We start from the raw sequence: 21000 nt of genomic DNA on the forward strand, positions 1-21000 counted from the left end.
TTAAGTGACATTAAAATCTAATACTTAACATTTTTAAAGTCAGTTATGTCATATGTGGCTTAGAAAAATTTTCCCCCTTAGAATTTCAATAAAACAACAATTCTGTTTTACTTCTGACCAATATTCCTATCTTTTATTTATCAGGAATTGAAAAGCCTGTTTTCTTATACTACCTGATAACCTCATAACTCAAATTTAACATCCTATGGAACCACAACCCCACTCCTTAAATCATTAATCAATTTAATTATTTTCATACTTACTAATCTTTAGCTGCATATGACTTAGAACAACTATAACTTATGTGTGCCAACCTTATAAGTAGCAGAGAAAATTACTGCATAGTACAATGAAAGAAATGGCAATACGAAAGTTTAAGGCCTAACAAAAAACAATTATGTGAATGTTTTCAACTAAACTTCCAAAATGAATACCTAAATCATTCTAAGATTTTGTTTTATCACAATCATGAGATTTGAAAACTTCAGCACCATAAAAATCTAATCAGTATTACTAAAAAAAAAAATTTGTGTTTTAGCTATTGCCTGGCTCAGTGAGGTCTACAAATTTTTGCTTCTCATTGTACAAGCAGGTCCATTCTATCATTCTATTTTAGGTCATCTTCATCTAACACATTCAACTTTAGTTGTTGATGGTCTCTGCTACTTTAAAAAGATAATACCAAAACAAGCAAAAAAAAAAAAAAAAAAAAGAAAGAAAGGAAAGGAAAGTGACTGGATTTAACATAATCACCAATTCATTTATTCAGCAAATATTTCTTGAGTGCCTACTAATTTGCCACTGGAGAAAAATCAGTAAATAGAAAAAAAAAATCACTGCCCTCAGATATTCTCATAGCTACTAGTGCATTTTATAAGGTGTTACATACTCACATTCTTCAGCTCTTTAGTTAATATTGTCCCCTCTAATCCACTCTACTCCATCCTCGATAATGGGAGAAATCTCTCTTATCCTTCAAGGCTCAATCTCTGAAACTTTCCCTGAGCTCTTTGTGCTCCCATATTATTCTTACTCCAAGTACAGCTCAAAGCTATTAGATGTACACAGTGTCTATCTCACTCACCAGACTGGAAGTTTGTATTATATACACCCATTATATATTTAAGAAAATATACCAGACTCCACCCAACAAAATACATCAGCAATCAAAACTACAAAAACACCACTGAATTATATACTTTAATTACCATTTCAGTCTTACCTTCATAATCTCTTTAGAATATGAGCTTTAAATAAAAGGCCTAAAAACTGTTCTCTACATAAAAGGAATGAAAGCCTTAAAACCTTATCACTAGAAGTGCTTAATTTCCATCTTAAGAAAGTAGAAAATCAGTAGCTAATAAGACACAAAAAACCCACTTGGACATATGCATATTTTCTGCTCTAGAGTAGTGGTTTGTATATTGCTTTCCACAGACTCTTACAGTTCAAATGAACTGAATAAGGGGGAAACCAGAAATAAAAAGATGAGCAGGCAGAGTTTTCTCCATGTTCCGGAAAACACAGCAGCTCCAGTTTCATCTGTTATATGTATCTAGCTTCTATTTAAGATTTTATTTGAAAAAGGGATTCCACTGCTTCATTTTTTTCCCCCTTAACTATTTAAGGCATTATATCTCTCATTAAAGTAAAATCAATCTTGTAACACTTGGTCCTATGTATAGATTACTGACCTTCCAGAATCTCTGGAAGACTGGGTATTCAATTCATTCTAATTAATACTTCCATCTGCCAAAAGTAAATAAGTATTGAACTGGACAGTTCCTAAACACAAACACAGTTAGTCACTAAATTCCATTGATTTTTATTGCCGTAAAAACCACAATTCAGGCCCTCATGAACTCTCTACCAGATGACCAAAATAATGACCAGAGCAGTCTCAAGGTCTTTAAGACTTTATTCACTCGAATCCAACCTGCACTGTGCTATGGTGCTTTCTTTATAACACACACTCCCTCTGTCCTCCTCCCTCAACTCAAAAAAGTTTGATGGTTTCTCACTGCATTACAAAATCCCAACTATATCAAAATCTTTTGTGCATGATTTTGGCCCCAAACAGCTTCTTGAGGGCTATCTGTCACTACATGTTCTCTAATACCTCCACCTACATTCTATTCACATTCATTTGCTCTATAAATCTTAAACACCCTTTCTCTTTCACATCCACGTCCATCTGTGTACCTCTGCTTAAGCCAACTCATGTTCTCATCCATCTTTCAAAGCGCAGCACACATCTCACAGATCTCTAAAGATACTTCCCAGTTGAACCTTATTGCTAAGTATTCCTTTAGTTTGTCTTAGTATGGTCTTAGTATGTCCTTTATGAGGCTCTTCCTAGAGTTAACATTCTATAATGCTAACAGCCTAGTTCTGGAACTAAGTATAACAGATCCCATTAAGACAGAATGTACATGGAGGGTGAGAATACCAGATTACAGCAATTTCCACTTACTGAATTAAAAGTAAAATAAGTAACAGGTAAGTATCAATGAACAATTCATCTGAATAACACATAATGCTTACCTTTGCTACTAAAATATATGATATTCCCAACTACATTTCTTGGAATAAAGCATAAAATAATAAGAACAACAATGAAAGCAGATACTTACATAGTGTTTCCTATTTGCCAGGCATCATTCTAGGCACTTTACATGTATAACTAGGTTAAGCCTCATGATAATCCTACAGGGTGGGTGCTATCATTATTCCTGATTTTACAGATGCAGAGAGGTGAAGTAACTTGCTCAAGTTTATGCAGTTGGTAAGTGTTACAGATGGGATTTGAATGCAGTCCGTCCAGTTCCAGAACCCATGCTCTCAAATTGCTACCTTATGCTACTTTTCAAAAAGCTCTGGGTGTCAAGTAGTGAAGTCCATCTTTATCTTCACATGAAAATACAGTTTTTCCTTCCCTACAACCCTCACTAAAACATGAGGTTCCTCCATAGCACATGTTCTAAAGGAAAGAGTTCAACTCTGCAGTAATCCTCAAATGGGGTCACTCTTGATTTTCTATAATGAATAAGTTGTTTTTTACCTTGCAATCCACTTTTATCCAAAAAATTGCTTAAGTTAAACAACGTGTTTCTTGAAGCCAAATACTGAATAAAACGCTGGGGAAAAAAAACAAACAAATAATTATGTCAAATAGTACTGCCATCTAAGAAACTCTAATTTGAGAATTAAGGGAGAAAGTGGTGGTTAACACATTCCATTAATCTTATCTAGTTTAAATTTATCATCCTCAATCCCCCTAAAAACATAAAATATATTTTTCACTAGCATGCAGGAATTTATTAAAGTCTAATGCCCACAGCTATGGTATTAAAGTTAAAATAAAAGGAAACAGGCACTTTTAAACTAGAAGCAGTAATTTTTGGCTTTACTATAGCATATTATGGCTATAGTTAATCATACTCAGATGGTGCCTTTATTTTACACGGATACCTGGTGACTCAAAAATTTTTATGACTTTTTTAAAAAGCAAAATACCTGTAATCATACTGGAGTATAATATTACAGACATCCTCTTACCCACTGTCCAGATTAAACACATTACCATAATCACTTCAGACCCCTTACAGAATCAAATTACAGACTATTGAAGACACACACCTTCAAAACCATTCCCTTCCCTCCCTCCCTCTTCAGAGGCAATGGCTTTTCTGAAGTAGGTTTACATCATTCCCACAAATGTTTTTACAATTTTACTACATATATAAGTATCTATAAACTGTACATAATTTTGTTTTCTATTTTAAATTTACAGAAATACCATACTGTACTTATTCTTTTCCAATGTGATTTTTAACAACTTCTTCCCAAGAATTATCCATTTAATACATGTACATCTAGTTCATTCATTTTAAACAACGTTTGAGCATTTAAATGAACTACTATATCATTATGTATCCATTTCTATACGGATATTTAAATTCTTTGCAATTTCACTATTATTAACAATGTTTCACTGACATCTTTGTACTGGTCTCCCACCTGCAAACATACAAGAGTTTCTCATGATATATACTTAGGGTTGAATTGTTGGGTCGGTATGCGTATGAAAGTTCATTTTCTCAAAATACTGTCAAAACCCTCTCCAAAGTGCTTACCACAGAACACTACCTTAGCTTCCCTTTACATACAACCTCTAAAATAGCTAAAGAAACTCCTTTCGATTTCCTTTAAAAGGATTACTTTTTTGTAAATGTATGCAGAGGATTATTATCAATTTTATGTACACCATCACTTCTCTGACTCAATCTTGTTCATCAGCGATCACCCCAAACAAACCAGGATTTTGAAAAACAATTTGTAAATCGAAGACTCCTGTTTCATCATTTATCCTAAAACAACCTGTTTAAAAAGGTGTTAAAATATCCTAAGAAAATATTACACTCTATGATTTTTTTATAAGTTTTGATCATTCTTTTTTGTGGGGGCCTGTCCTGTGCATTATAAGATGTTTAGCACGCCAGTAGCCTCTACCTACTACATGCCAGTAGCATCCCCTCCAGTTATGAGCAATGTCCCTTGGGGATGAAAATCACTCTCCGCCCTTGCCCTATTTGAGAACTACTGTTCTATGTAATTTCCAACACCATAGCATAGTGAAATCCTATGCATACTCTCTCACGGACTAATAACACCTGCCAATGCAAAAACCTGAGGGTTGTACAAACTAGCACCAAAAAAAGAGCAGAGCATTGGATTTCTCTTAGCTGCTGAAGGGAAACTAGAGTTCATCTGAAAACCACTACTGAAATGCTACCTTTCTCTTTCTGTCAGTCAACTGTAAGGAATGACAGTCAACTTTCTGGGTTTTTTGCCTTTATAAAGTTTTTGCTTCCGGTATCATCACCTTATTTACCTCTGAAAGTCACCACTGATAGTGTGCCTCCTTATCCAGCATTGTAGTTGGTTATATTTGTGGCTTTTTCTTTTTAAAGAATAAACTATATATATTTTTTAGAAAGGTAAAAAATACATACAAGCCTGAAATTCTTCTGAATAAATGATCATGATCTTAGACAAACACATTCCTGATGAAAATAGAAACTAATATCCTAGTTAAGATCAAAACGTTTCGAGTTACACGGAGGCTAGTATATCCAAATTTTTCTATTGACTCTATATACTGCTTATAATGAATGAGAAAGCAACTGAGTAACATATGTCCTAAAAATGGTCACGTCTGTTACCCAAGTAATCATATTTCAGGTAACGCTTCTGGAACTAATTTTTAAAACTTAAGAACTACAAATAAAATCATTCAATGTGGTACTGTAACGGTGAATAATCGGAAAACTAAATTTCCAGGAAAGAGAAGAATTAAGAAAATGATGGACCATATGATCAATTATGTAGTCATTAAAGATGATAAATAGAAAGAACACAGAACATGGAGATGCTTCTTATGCTGTGATATATAAAAAAGTTAAATATAATATTTTATATAAATTATTATAGCTATAAAAAAGACCAGAAAGGAACATCAAAATATGCAAACAGATCTGTTGCAATGTAAGAGTTATGGGTAAATTTCTGCTTTAATTCTGAACTCTAATGATGTTCTCTTTGGTATCTGTCAAAGATAACAGCAGGGGCTTCCCTGGTGGCGCAGTCGTTGAGAGTCCGCCTGCCGATGCAAGGGGACACAGGTTCGTGCCCCGGTCCAGGAAGATCCCACATGCCACGGAGCAGCTGGGTCCGTGGGCCATGGCCGCTGAGCCTGCGCGTCCAGAGCCTGTGCTCCGCAACGGGAGAGGCCACAACAGTGAGGCCCGCGTACCGCAAAAAAAAAAAAAAGATAACAGCAGAGTCTCATGACTGAAAAACCCAAAATAATGAGTAAAGTGATGATGTCAGAAAGTCATGTTTATAAATCTGATACAAATGAATAAAGTCCCTCCCCATCTCTATGGGAGCTATCTCCCAGCAACCAGTGGTCTGCATTTTTCTAAGGCACATACCAAGGTACCAGATTTATCTAGTTCCATTCAAATTTTCTTTTAACACAATTTAAAATACTCCTTTTGACACAATTTTACAAGTATGCTAGGCTGGGAAAATCACCTAAGGTAAGAACTCAAAAATTAGCTATCATGGAAAACAAGATGATTCTCTCCAAACAGTTAATTGCAAAAGCTCATGCATCTTATCTGTTACCCTTTTTTGGGAAACAAAGGCTTTAGACACAACTCTTTGCTGAAGAAGGCGTTCTTCAGTCAGTCTCCTCAGCAAAATGCCATCTTAGTCCTTAATATCACAGCCTTGAACTAGGCAAAGAGCGTCTATAGACAACTACATCAGATCAGACAGAAATCTGATTGGGCTACGATAAAAAAGTAAATGAAAATAGACGAACATACAATCTATACACAAAGGCCTGCAAAAAATCAGTGATGCTTATAGAACCCATCTCTAGGCATTAATCTTTGCTTCCTGATCCCATTACTGAAAGTGCCCTGTGCTCTGACCCATTTTCTGCTTTCTGACTTAAAGGCCATCTTTCCTCAAAGTGTAGGGTCTACAGTTATATTTCTGTATAAGCACCTTGCCCTTTTTACCTATATTATTCAGTTGCTATAGCCATTTCTGAAGTGTCAGTGAGAGAAACAAGCTGAATCAGTCAACTCCCCAGTATACTTGTTAACTAAAAATACTGCTTACCTCATTTCCATACACCATCAAATGATGAGTTGTAATGAGAGATTTGAAGACCACCACCCAACTACTGTTAGTAGTTCTTTCAAATAAACTGTCTGCCAACTGCGGGATGTTCACATTCATCTCATTTGTGCACTGAATTAAGTCTGCAATAAAAAAAAAAAGATTAATTTACTCTGGCTTTCATTTATTTTTAATGCTAGATCTGCATACTAATAGGGTAAAGATCTAAAAAGAGTGGAGCAACAATGGACAGTTCGCAGAAGTTGTTAAAAATCTCTCAAGAGAACAATTGAGACAGTACTTCTACCTGAGAAGTAAACAGCACATTGATTAATATCACACAATTGATCAGTAATACCAGAAAGTAAATCAAACTCCTTTCATCCTTAAGTATTTTATGTATCTCAAAAGGAACTGTTTCAAGGCCTTGAGTAACACTTTCAGTTCTCTTACTACTCACAAACCTTTAGTTACAATACTAATATTATACATCCCTACATTTAAAAAAGAACTTTAAAAATTCATACATATGGAAGCATAAACAAGCTGAAGTTCAAACACTTTATTAATATCCCCCCCTAGAATGCTGTGTTTGCACTAATAGAAAGAGCAGATACGTGGTCTGTGAGTGGATAGGATTCTCAGTTTGTTTAAATAAAATAATTCTCATTCTTTTCTCCCTTCAGTTCTACTGAGTTAGCTCAGTTTTCACTTGATATCAACTAGCTAACACTGACAAACAAAACTGAAAATGAACTGAAAGTTTCTCAATGCAATAAATTTCCAAAGAAGTGATCCAGGAATTCTACTTGATTATTACTCTGAACAGTTAAAACAATGTAAGTTCTAATTTTATATTTTAAAATATAAATAATTGGAAAGCATTACCATAAAATCATCTAATACACAATTGTTTTAGCACCAAAACTGAAAAAAAAAGTTAATATACCTCAGAGTTTCACCTCCAATCTGCTTCAGAGATATTACTGGCAAATTCAATGAAGAAAATACAAAATATGGTCCAATTTAGAGACTTAATGAAGAGGAAGACCAAGAAATGAGTTGTTTTATTTTTAAAGTATGCATAAAACAAAGTGTATAAATACCTCCATTATAACTACCATAAAGGGGAAAAAATTAGTTATCTGTGCCTCATCAGCAGTTTTGTCCACTTTTAACCTTTAGTACCTAATGATTAAATATGAATTCAAGCGACCTAACTTGGCCGTGATTGCTAGTAAGAAACATCAATGTTAACTATGACCGTTTATCTGCTTATAATCTTTCAAAAATGTTTGTTCTAACAGGTCTAATTACTATACAAAGTAACATTTGATAAGCAAATGCATTTTAGAGAAGCAGTTACCCTGGCCCACAATGCCTGAAGAACAAAGCACAAAACAGTCAAACAGAATGCCCATGGAACAGGAGAACGACACAAGGTTTTCACAATTGAGACTACCTGCAACAAAAATTAAATAGTACATTCAATGTACTTGTATGTATGTTTGTTTGGTTTGTATGGCTCAGCTTCTGATATTTCACTTCTGGTATTTTATAATTTGACCTCTGCCTTCTCTGAAAACTTCTTGAATAGTACTTTATACCAGTCCTATGGTACTGAATATACTGTACTTGCCTTATTCCCGAAGATAAATTTTCTGTCTCTCTCTCAAAATATAATTTACTGGGGGCAAGGCCTATCCATGTCTTGCTCATTCTGAATCCTTTAAAACTTCAAGCACAGTGGTCAAGTTCTGAACTTTATAAGAAGTTATATTTCTAGCTTCCTTTTTTCCCATGGATTTATCCTTATATATTTTTCTATATCCTTCTAGAAACTATCTTGATAAGCTATTCAGTTCTTAAATATAACAGTTACTTTCTCACAATGACATCAATAGTCATTTTACTCCTCAGAATCTTATTTTAGTTTCCAAAATTGAATCTGTCACAAAATTTCTTGTCGCAATACTTGCCCAAAGGTGCTCCTACCTGTGTGTGTGTGTTTATAAACACTCCCTAGAGCCAATAGGTAACCAAGTCTCTTAAACCTCTAGCAATCCCACCTTCTCCTCTCCATCCCGTTATCACTGCCAAAGCCAGAGTTCGGATCCCATTTTTCCTTAACTAGAGGTCACCACTTCCGGGAGCATTCAGAAATTGGGGAGAGTGATTATCACGCTCTCTGAGTTTTACTGGCACTTAATGTCAAGGATGAGGGAGACTGTCATGCAATGCACAATTAACACTCCACAATTAAAAATTACCCCACCCAAAACTGTCCCCACTGAGAAAATGCTGGACTGACTGGTCTCTTCACTTCTAACGATACCTAATTTGGGGTCTTACCCACGCCACACTTCCAAACATTCTCTAAACTGGCCATAAACTGACCTATAACACAACACTGACTGTCACTGCCTAACCTCAATGATGTCCCAAATGCTTACAGGATTGGCATACATTTCATCTTTGTCCATATCCTCCTTCTTGAACCTTAGCTTCCAACACAGAACCACCTTCCAGCGTTCTGTAATGTTACCTTTTGCTGTTACACAACCGAATCCTTCCATTCTTGCTCATTCTTCAAAATGAATGACGTCTTTTCCTTTGTGAAATCTTCTCCTCCACAGACTAAGGTACCCACCAAACAGACACTAAAGCTGGTACATAATTCTACATTTTCATTATTTACTTCCACATCATTCTCTTCTTCTACAATGAGAGATTTTAGAAGGAACCTACAAACACTTTTGTTAGTAATTTCCATACTCTTAATCAGGGAGGTAAGTAAACTGCTAGATTAGTCAGATAGAGCCTGATCCTAAATGAAGCCAAAAGTATAGATTTCAGTTTCAACAACTACAGTATTTTATATATTAGAATATATATATTCTATCTATGCTATGTTCCCTTTGTGATCAGCTCTCCTCTCTGCAGCGCTTTGCTTCAGTTACACTAATGTCTCCTTTGCAATACCTCCCATGAGTCAAGTACCCTTACCTCAGGAGCTCAGTACTTCTGTTCCTTGTGCCTAGAATACTCTTCTCCCAGATACCCACACTTCTCTTACTCCCTGGCTTTATTACTATAGATCTTTGCTCAAATGCCATCCATCAGAAGAACATCTCTCAATATTTATAAAAAGTAATAAAGCCTTAAGGGCACTCCTCTACCTCCATACCCTCACTATACCCTCTTACTCTGCTTTATTTCTCTCCAAAGCACTTATCATCACCTAACTCATTTTAATTTGTTTAATGTCTTTCTCTCCCAATTAAAGTATAAATTCCATGTAGGTAGGGCTCTATTATGTTCTCTGCTGTATCCCCAAAGGCCTAGAATAGTGCAACACATACAGTGGTCACCCATACTTTTTGAATAAATGCACTTATTTTAGTATGCACAAGGACAGTCGTAACAGGACCATCCAAAATGGTTTTTTTTTTACGTAGACTAAACCAACGATCCACAACTCTCTGCACAACCTGCTGTTCCCAGAAAGTTGAAAAACAAACCTGAGCCCATCGCATGTGAAAATTTTCAATTTCAAGTTAAAGAGGATCTAACAAATAATGGTTTATCATAATGCTATGAAAACTATATGGTATGCTTTAGAAATGACCACATAAAAACTGAAGGAAAACTCCAGAAACTAAAATGTAACACTTCACATAAAACAGGAAAAATGAGATGAGTTCATGCATGAATTCAGAGTAGACCAAAAGCAAAACCAAAGATATACAAACATTACTGGGAGAAAAAATACTGCACGGGTTATACAAACTCTGCAGAACACACTTCCCCATAGTACTTTAACTCAACCAGTCATTTTCTCCAGGGGTAACTTTTCCTCTGAACAATGTTTCTACTATAGTAGTAACCTGAAAATGCTTTTAAATCTGACCTCCAACAACTCAGGAAGGAAGATGTTTTCCCCACCTCTGACTAACCAAAAGCAAATTGTTTCAAACAAAAGTCAAGCACATCATGGAAATCTTGATAGCTACTGCTTTTCTCATTCTCAATCCAGATTTCATTTCTTAAAAAGCACAAACTTGGTATTAAACCTCCTTTACCAATCAAAAGGCTTCCAAACTAGAAACTCATATTTTTTTTTTTAGCTATTTACCTTAAGAATATTAAAAACTGTAAAACCTTCTTTAATATTACATTAGTAACAAATCCTAAACCCTACACTCAAAAAGTAACTACTATATGGCATATAGATTCTCTGCTTTAGGTAGGTGAGAATTCATGAGGATTTCTAGTATTTAAGGGCAGGGAGAAAACAGGCCCACTATGGAAATGAAGAGCATTTTTCCATACAGAGACAGCAGAAAGAATCAATCCCTACTATATTAAAAAAATGTTCTCACTTTTATTATTTAATATGCCTCTCCAACAAACAAGGTCTGGGGTAGATAAAATAAATGTTAATTATATTAACACAGGTTAGGTGCTTACCCATAGGTAAGGTCACAGGAGCTCACTACTAAATATAATAGATTTATTAATAGAATTAAATTTTTGTAAAAGATAAGGGTGCTTGGAAACATATACGAAGTGAATACCCAACCAGCCAATTTAATGCAAGTTCTAAATTTCTAGCTAACTAAAAACAGAAAAAGTAGTGAAATGCAAAAAAAAAATTTTGTATTCAAGGGAAAATGTTCAGCAAAGTACAAAACTTCGGAAGTAACTAGTTACCAGATGGTTTCATTAATCTTACAGCCGTATTCATAGAACGTGCCACACATCTGTATAGACCTCCCCAGGCAAAGTTCACCAACTTTAGAAACTTACAGGACTTGGGGCTGACTTCCACAGCAAGTCAGGCAATCCAGCCAGTGGCATGCACCATTAGCAGAATGTAGAGGCCTCAAGTTCCCATCTAAACAGGCACTCTCTAGGCTATATCAAAACTATGCTGACACCCAGGTAGATTTTCTAATAAATGAGCTTGCCTAAAACTTGTCTTTAAGATAAAAAAAATTATATATATATATATATATATATATATAAAAAATCATTTAGCCACATATCATTGTCTCTTTCAAAAGGGTCACTTCGAAAGATACTCTTTTTGCAACTGCTTTCATAAGTGATTTTAGTAACATAAGACTGATTTTGTCAACCATCCAGAAAACTGGAGACACTCAGTTTGGAAGGCAAATTAAGTGGTTCATCAAATGTTCCTTCACTGATCAGATCTCTGAAATTTTTCCTGGGTAGGAGTACAAATAAAAAGAAAAAATATTCACCAAATATCCAGTAACTAGAGGATAAAGAAAACAGTTTCTGAACTTTTGCTATAAAGTATTGGCACAATTTTTTTCACTTAGCAAAAGTGTGAAAGTATTTAGAAAACATGCAAGCTGAAATCAGACCTCAGCCAAAAGATGTCTGGGAAACAAAATGAACAGTCTTATACCTTACTCCATTCAATTTTTTGTGTAAGGGGTCACAAAACACGGTCCAAATTAAGATGTAACTGTTATAATTTTATCTTTAAAGTTTGTGGGATCCTCTGTGAGAAACATGTTACACTTTAACATAACTTCCATTAGAATTCACTCAAAAATACAGTCTTCACAGACTGATTTATACCTTAAGGAATAAATCTAACCAACATTTTAGTTGGATGTTAAAATTAAAACTAGGGAAAGACACAAAATATAGAATGCTCAGTACAAGTAATAAGGATTGAATTAATTTGAAAAGAGGAGAGAAAGGAGCATCCAAAGTACTAAAAAGAAATGACAAAGGTATCTAAAAGGCTTTGATAAAAGTACTATGACGCTAGGATACCTAAATCACAATGTGGGTGGGCACGTCCAATAATGGAGCAATAGCTCATTAAATGGCAGCAGTCTGACAGTGAAATACTATGAGGCCAACAAATACATGGCAAGAAAAGCTGAGTGGGGAAAACGCTCACAGTATATTATATCAAAACCATGTTAAAGGGACTTCCCTGGTGGCACAGTGGTTAAGAATCCGCCTGCCAATGCAGGGGACACGGGTTCGAGCCCTGGCCCAGGAAGATCCCACATGCCGCAGATCAACTAAGCCCGCATGCCACAACTACTGAAGACCCCGCGCCTAGAGCCTGTGCTCTGCAACAAGAGAAGCCACCGCAAGGAGAAGCCCGTGCACCGCAACAAAGTGTAGCCACAACTTGCCTCAACTAGAGAAAGCCCGTGCACAGTAACAAAGACCCAACGTGGCCAAAAATAAATAAATAAATAGATAGATTTATTTAAAAAAAAAATGTTAAAGAACAATGCAGAGTAAGATTCCATTTTTTAAAATCATAGATATACTATATTTTCTGATATATAGTGTATTTGCCCAAATATGGGATGATGCAAAAAGAACTGAACACTTTCAAAATTACTCAGCAATTAAGTTATATATGAACATGTAGTTAAAACCAATATGTAACAGAACTATATCACTGTTATTTCCATAATTTCACAAATTTCAGTAAGCACCTCTCATGTCACACAGCCAACACCAATCCTGTACTGTAATTCATTCCAGACCCTTTGGAGCATGTTATGATCAATGGTTGAAAGGACAGCACTGACATGTCCCTTTATTTCCTCAAGAATATGAGGAAGAGGTAGTAAAAGTACAAGCGTTGCATGGTGTAACAGCTGGAAATTCGGCAGCCACTCTTGCAGAGGTAGGCCAATATTTTGAATACAAGCTCAATCTCTCACCATGGTAGGTGAGTCTTGAGGAATCTCCAGAACCCATAAAGAAAGTAAGGCAAACTCCCATCTTACTAAAAAGAAACAAGTTGCAGCTGTAGGAAAAATCAATCTGTTAGCACAACTAGATATGCTATTTCTGTCACCGTGTTTTCTGCAAAATGAATGGACTAAGAATTCACACGTGAAAACTAAGAAATGTAAAGATAACTCTACAATTTGATAATCATATATTAGTATAGTTATATTAATAGTATGATAGTATAGTTATTTTTAACCTGGTTATTGAGCGGTAAGTTTTTCTTTAACTGTTTTTTTTTTTAATCACCATGTAAAAGGAGAGGTTTTTTTCCCCCTTAGAAACTATTCAACAGAAAAGCTGCTATAAATCTTCACAAATTCTCTCATTACCTGGTTTTGTTTATTTTAAACAAAGTTTTTTTGAAGAAGATATTAACCTGAAAACACCTCCATCAGTGCTAATTTCAGGTGCTTATGGAGGCCACCAAAAGAAATCAATTTTTTTAGTAAGAGGAATTAAAACAACAGATTTAGGAAGTGTTCAGTGCCTTCAGAACACTTTAAAAACCAATAGAAGAGAAAGGATTGACCTCCTTTACATCTGTAGCAGAAGAAAGAAGAAGAACTAAAAAGGGAATTCCTGGGCTTCCCTGGTGGCGCAGTGGTTGAGAGTCCGCCTGCCGATGCAGGGGACGCGGGTTCGTGCCCTGGTCCGGGAAGATCCCACCTGCCGCGAAGCGGCTGGGTCCGTGAGCCATGGCCGCTGAGCCTGCGCGTCCAGAGCCTGTGCTCTGCAACGGGAGAGGCCACAACAGTGAGAGGCCCACGTACCGCAAAAAAAAAAAAAAAAAAAAAGGGAATTCCTAAGAGAAGAAAGAATTCAGATGGAACTAGGTAAACAAAGCCAACCCTAAGGTACTCTACATTAATATTTCACTGAAATTTAGCTCTTCTGTCACAGATTAACACAAGCCAAGTTTGCTGAGTCGTCCATACTTTAATTTTAAAAGTTCAAAATAAATTGTTTTAGTTAATGGAATCATCACGTAGTTGCCGTAAAATTTTAATCACACACCAAGCATCTTCTTCAAATCAGCTCAACCTGTCTCTTAAAATTATCTATTATTATTTATTCATCGCAATCTGTCATACATAAAAGTCCTACAACAAGAGCAGAAAAAAGTTGAAGTCATGAAAGCACTACACAGAGAAACATATACTCCTGGAATACTCTCAGAATTCACTGCCACTACCTTCTTTCTCAAGTGAAATGGTCGTTTTCCACCCCCCGCCACTACCAAAATGTTTTAGCCTACTATGTAAAAGCATTCTTAATATGAAAAAGTCTGAAAACCTAAAGCTTTCTCCACAGTGTTGTGGTGTATTCTGCATTCCTACCACTAGATGGGAGACTGTACAGAGAAACAACAGGACTGGCAAGAACAGACAAGGGTTCAAGCTTACCTATAAACAGACCCCTTAATTTTGAGACTGCTTAGGATTCCACGTAATTTCCAAACCTAGACAAGTTTAGTCCCAACCCAGATTCCAAATAAGATCTTAGAGGTGAGGAGAATCACATTTTGGTAAGCACTACCTCAGAGGTAACTATTACTTCTGTATTAATGTTTAATTTACCAGATAATGTAAGGTAACAATAAAAAGTTACTTAATAGAATAAAAACACATCGCTTAATATAAGAATAAAAAAATTATTTAAATTTATTTAAACAAAATAAAAACATTACAGTGTTCCAACTTAAAAAAAAAAATCACATGTCTATGGTACAAGCACAAGGCATTCTCCTTCCCTTCTTTGAAGATCTGAAGTTTCAGAATTACAATCCCACCTGTAGAAAAGAAAACAAAGTACAGATTGAGTAATTTAAGAGTAAATGCCAAAATTACAAATTCTCTTTGTACTACATTCTAGGAACTTAGTAATAGTTCATCAGCCCAGTTAAGGAGATATAACCAGGATTCTCAAAAACAATCGAACACTGGATCAGAAACACACAAAACCTGATTTCCTAAGCAAAATAAAAGGTCAACTAACAATACATTACAAGTTCTGTACTTACCTCCACCAATGCTGTAAACCAGAACAGTCCAGGGCTCCAGAAAATATGGAACGAATTCTTTTCATTCCACTGAGACCAGGAAAAAGGAACCAAAGCTTGAGATTCTATGAGTGCAGATCAGAGTTCTCTAAAGGAGAAAAAAATTATGTGGAGAGGTTCAAAGAACTGGGACTAAGTCTGTAGGAAAGTATGTTATTAGTAAGGGGCGATCAGTGCCCTGATTTTCCTGGAACAGTCCTGGTTTACACCTGTTGCCCCAGTGTTCCATTCAGATAGCATATATATACTTCAGATAGCATATACTTTCACTCTTGAAAGTGACCCAGTTTGGAATATAAACCATCTGTCACTCTAGTTATAAGTGACCTAATAAAAGTCTACATGTAGCTACGGAATTAATAGACAATCACCATCTACTCCTAGTATATTTTGCATTTTTCTTTCTCTGAGGGCTATACCATTCTATTTTGTCCTCTCATCCCCAACAAAAACCTCTAGGCAAATGATTCTCAAGTTTCTTCTCTGGGGAATTGGAAATACTAGAAATTTTCACCTCTATGTCCAAAAATATCTTCTGCTTAAAAAACAGGAACATAATCTTAACTGTAACCTGACTGTCCCACCATTTTTGTTTTAAGTGATCAAGATTCATTCTTTGCTTTTTTAAAATAAATTCAGGAATCTTTTGTTTCCTTTTATCTTCCACAACGTGTGGCATGATTCCTTGTACATGTGTTGATATGATGGTATAAATACTTGTAGAGTTATAGGTGAAACAAAAGTCCATTTCTCCACTCTAAGATCCAGAGGGAAGAAGAGAGAATAAGAGACAAAAAGTCCTCCCCATAGCTAGGTTAATGTTATTCAGTAACAGCCAACCCCACGTCTAAAAAGTAGGAATCCAAAAGAATTTTAATGGCTTCTCTTAAGAGTTTAAATCTGCCTAGACAGAGGGAATAACAAATTGCAGTTAGCCTCTGTGCCAAAGTGTACTCACCCAGAAAGCACAAATTTCATGTCCCCAATGCAATTAGAACAATAGAATCTTTATATTCCATCTTCCCACAACTTTGCAAACTTCAGTACAAACAAACAGAAATCCCATTTCTTCTACAATACTCACTGCATACTATAATATGCCAAATAGTCTGACGAGTTAGAAATATACAATAGTGGACAAAGTTCCTGCCATCATGAAGCTTATATACTAGTGGGAGAGACAATCAATAAACAAATGAACAAAAACATGTCAGATGGTGAGAAGTGCTAAGGATTTGTTAGGCCTTAAGAAGAATGGGGCAGGTGCTTGGGGGAGGTTGCTATTTATACATGATAATCAGGAGTATTGCATAAACAGACTTCTAAAAATTAACAGCAACAATGGTAGGGTGTCACCAGTGGCTTGGAGGCCTATGGAACTGACCACCATGATTAATTACCATCTTCCACATAGTAGGGAAGTACGGAGGCATTCCATTCATTCTACATCACCTATGTGTGCTTCACCCTTACCAAACCAAAGTTATGCTGAACAGCAATCTTGTTGATTCTGCAAAGCCTCTAGTTTTATGTAGTTAAGTAGAGACAGTGGAAATCTCATTTATTCACACATTTCACAATTAAATCAAAGCAATACGTTCACCTTCAGTGAGTCAAAATGGTACCAGCCATCTACTACAGTTCATGAAGTAGGCATCAAGAGACCCCTCAAAGCTAGTGGGTAACAAAGTGAATGCCATTTCTGAAAACCTTTTTTCAAACTGATGTAAACAGTAATGACAGATATAACCAAAAATAGTAAGCACCAAACAATAACCCACCTACATGGCTTTAAATTTTGAAATAATGCTAAGTGAAAAATGTGAGTAATCAATATATTATTAACAAATCCCAATAAACTAAAGCCAAAGTATTTTTCCTAGTAAGTTTAAACTTGAGCCTTTAAGTTTCTACAGGAAAAAATAATCACTCGGAGTATTTCAGCCAAAAGATCTCCATTCTCACACATTTCGTAACCATACAACTGTTCTTATAAAATTCACTATAACCCATGTTAGCCTATTTCTCAGCATACAAGAAAAAAAAGCTGAAATTTTCATGACAAATGACTTTCTTGAAAGGCGTAATAGCTTCTGAGATAAAAATCTGCTTTATAAGATGTCAAAATTGAAGATATTACTTTTTTTAACTTAAAAATTCCATGTAAATTATGCAATAATATTAAAGAAAAAAACACCAGTTTGAATCTAAAAATCCAAGCTTTGGCCATTAAAAATTGTTTGTTGATCTGAAAACAACACTTTTTCAGAACTATGCAGGAGAATAGGGAAGGAATTTGGTACATTTATTTAAATTCTAAAATAAAGTTATTTGAGCTGTTTAAAAGTCATCAACCGATTAGCTCTTCTATTAAAAGTTGACAGGATCACAACTTATTCTACACAGTTAGTTACGGATTTATTTCCCCTAAATATAGGCTTTAAGTATTTCTCAATACAAGACATTTTGATAAACAGATCTCTGCTGCTACAGAATTTGGAAACAATCAATTTAACACAACATATATTGTACATAGTACTTACAGTGGGTTTTAATTTAGTTCTGCTTTTATGTACCAACTTCAATAACGCTAATAATAAAAGACTAAGAAAAACAGTTGATTCTTTCATGTAAGTATCTATATTTAGGTAGATAGATAATATCACATATATTTTCAAAATCCACATTCTGTCTGTGGATGGATATCTGAAGAGTTCCTCAAATTTGAAAGAATGTATCTTTCACTTGATTTGTTATGGTAAGGTAACACAAATCTTAAATGGTCCAGACAAGTAGCAGGGAAAATTTAACCACCTTTCTCCCTTCAATTTACAATACCACCCTTACACCAATTTCCCTTTTGCTGCAGTGACAAAGGCTCCCCAAGTAGCCTTCTACCCAACTAAAATGCTACTACTTTGAAGACTACTATTTTTAGGCTACGATCCTTGCCAAAAGACAATTTTTCCCACTGAAGGCGGGGGTGTGGGGGTGTGGGGGGGTGGATGGTTCAGGCGGTAATGCGAGTGATGGGGAGCGGCAGATGAAGCTTTGCTTGCTCTTCCACCACTCACTTCCTGCTGTGCCGCCGGCGTCCTGCTAGACCAGGAGGACCCTGCTATATTGGATACCTTCCAGAATGACTGGGATTGGCCAGTGAGGAGAAGGAACGTCTGTTTTTAGTTCTTTCTATTCCTTTAAAGTTCATTTCTCCCTATTAGAGCTCTTCTCTGACTCCACTTATTTGACAGTCTATCCTAAGTGCTATTCATTTCCAAAATGCATCGAACAGTAATGATGGGGATGCTAATTCCACCAATCGCTAAAATTCTGCTCTTGGCTCTCCTTCCAACACTCCCATGCATGGCTGAATCCACTTCCATGTGCTAGGACTGTACTGTAACAGGATGAAGTGACATCAGAATAACCAAAGGATCCAGAACCAAATTCTAGATTCACTATTTTACCATTATGACTTCAAGCATGTTAATTAGCCACTCAGTTTCAATTTCGCCATTTTAAAAACAGGGATAGCAGTAATTAATTTTCACAACAATATAAACTGTAAGACAACATATTTAGAGTACTTTACAAACTTTAAAGCACGATTAAATATTAGATATCATTCATTTTACTTAGTATCATATTTTACTGGTGAGTTTTCCCTCATTTTAGTAGACTATATTCCTCTATCACTTTTCCAATACAGTACTATGAAACCACCTCAAACTCAAGGACATCTGCAAAACCTTCTTCAGAATGTTTATAAAGCCCAACTTCTTCCACTGAGAAGTGTTAACCAGTTACTCGCACTGGATTGTAAGAGGGGCAAAATCTTTATACATAGGGATTTCTTCATACTTTATAACAAAGTTCTTTCACATCCTTAGTCTTTCGATTTTGTATTACAATAGCCTTGTGACAAGGCAAGGGATGCTTTGTTATTTCCATTGTAAAGATTTAAATACTTGCTTACCTTGCCTACCTAAAGTAACACAAACTAGTAGCTGTGCTGGAATTAGAGTCTTTAAGAGTATTTTCCACTAGAGGAATGGATGAAGATATATACATATTTTCCTCTCAATTCTCTCTCTCTTCATTTCACATGGTTCGAGTCTTGTCTTCACCTTCTCTAATTATTCTAAAATTCACACATTTCTTTTTAGCCCTCACAAATCTAATTACTAGTACAGACAGTAACCACCTCTTAACTAGTATAGTATATTCTGCTCATTAGCATCCTCGTTTTCATTCTGACTACAATAAACTGAAGTTGACAGGGTGTAAGGAAGGAACCATATCATTCAACTAAAGTTCACAAGGAATGGGTTTAAAGAGTTTGGCATCCCCATCTCCAAGTGACTCAGAAACTGCAAGCCTTAATTTATAAGCAAGGTTTAAAAAGCCAAGAATATTACAAAACAAAGTCAACTCACCAGATTTTAGGTGAGTAGGGCTTACATGATTTTACATGAGAGGAACACATAAGGCAGTTTTCCAGTCATCTGCCAGAGATGTTATCATTCCCAATTCTAAGTAATAGGAGAAGAGGTAAACTATGTTTAAAAGGGCCTCAAAAACTACCATACCTTCTGGTTGGTCACTGGCTAAGTTAGGAAAACCTAACTCTGATGAAGAAAGTCAAAGAAAAGGCACTTCTAGGTTAAGTCTACAAGCCCAAGGACAGGAAGCAGCTTAAGCTTGTCTTAAAAAGTTTTCCAGCTCCTGATCGGAAGAAACAGCTTTCTCCCAGCAGTTAAGCAAGGAGTGTCTCAGCCTCCTCAGCTGCTTTATAAATATCAATAGCTTTCTAACTTAGCTGCCAGTTGTAACTCTGTAACTAATTTCTTTTTCTGTAACTGATTTTTAAGTCAGTACTTATGGTTGTTGTTTACTGCCACTCAGCTATGTTTATGCAGTGTTTCTGGGATGTGCTACAGAAATCACCTGCAAATAATGCCTTGGTCCACTCTAGGTTGCTAATTCAAAACATTTTGCAAGAATATGAAGAACAAAAATAAAGGAGGGTTGGGCTTCCCTGGTGGCACAGTGGTTGAGAGTCCGCCTGCCGATGCAGGGGACACGGGTTCGTGCCCCGGTCTGGGAAGATCCCACATGCCACGGAGCGGCTGGGCCCATGAGCCATGGCGGCTGAGCCTGCGCATCCGGAGCCTGTGCTCTGCAGCAGGAGAGGCCACAACAGCGAGAGGCCCGTGTACCGCAAAAATAAATACATAAATAAATAAAAAATAAAGGAGGGTTTATACCATACCATGTCTAAAATCTCATACTGAATTAATACCTAACACAAATTCCAAACCTGATAACTAATACACAATTACATAGTTCTGTGAAAAGTTACAAAAGTTAATGCTGAGAAAAGAAAAATAAAAAAGGAAATACTGCCTGCTAAACCTTAACTTCTCAGTCATTGAAAAGCT

The 21000-nt window shown here is 35.9% G+C and overlaps 1 protein-coding gene across 21 annotated transcripts in view; it reads right to left on the bottom strand.

The window, feature by feature from the left end:
• PICALM (phosphatidylinositol binding clathrin assembly protein) overlaps nt 1–21000 on the bottom strand; it is a 109039-nt gene that overhangs the window by 69827 nt on the left and 18212 nt on the right. For 20 of the 21 annotated variants that reach the window (XM_049713444.1, XM_049713443.1, XM_049713442.1 and 17 more), the window contains exons 2-3: nt 6697–6839; nt 3062–3137 (exon numbers count right to left, since the gene is read on the bottom strand). The exons of the other annotated variant lie outside the window; for it this stretch is intronic. In XM_049713444.1, coding sequence (XP_049569401.1) covers nt 3062–3137; nt 6697–6839 — 219 coding nt within the window. The remainder of the gene's footprint in view (nt 1–3061; nt 3138–6696; nt 6840–21000) is intronic. 21 annotated transcript variants of the gene reach the window in all.

This window comes from Orcinus orca, chromosome 8 (assembly GCF_937001465.1).
Source record: "Orcinus orca chromosome 8, mOrcOrc1.1, whole genome shotgun sequence".
NCBI lineage: Eukaryota > Metazoa > Chordata > Mammalia > Artiodactyla > Delphinidae > Orcinus > Orcinus orca.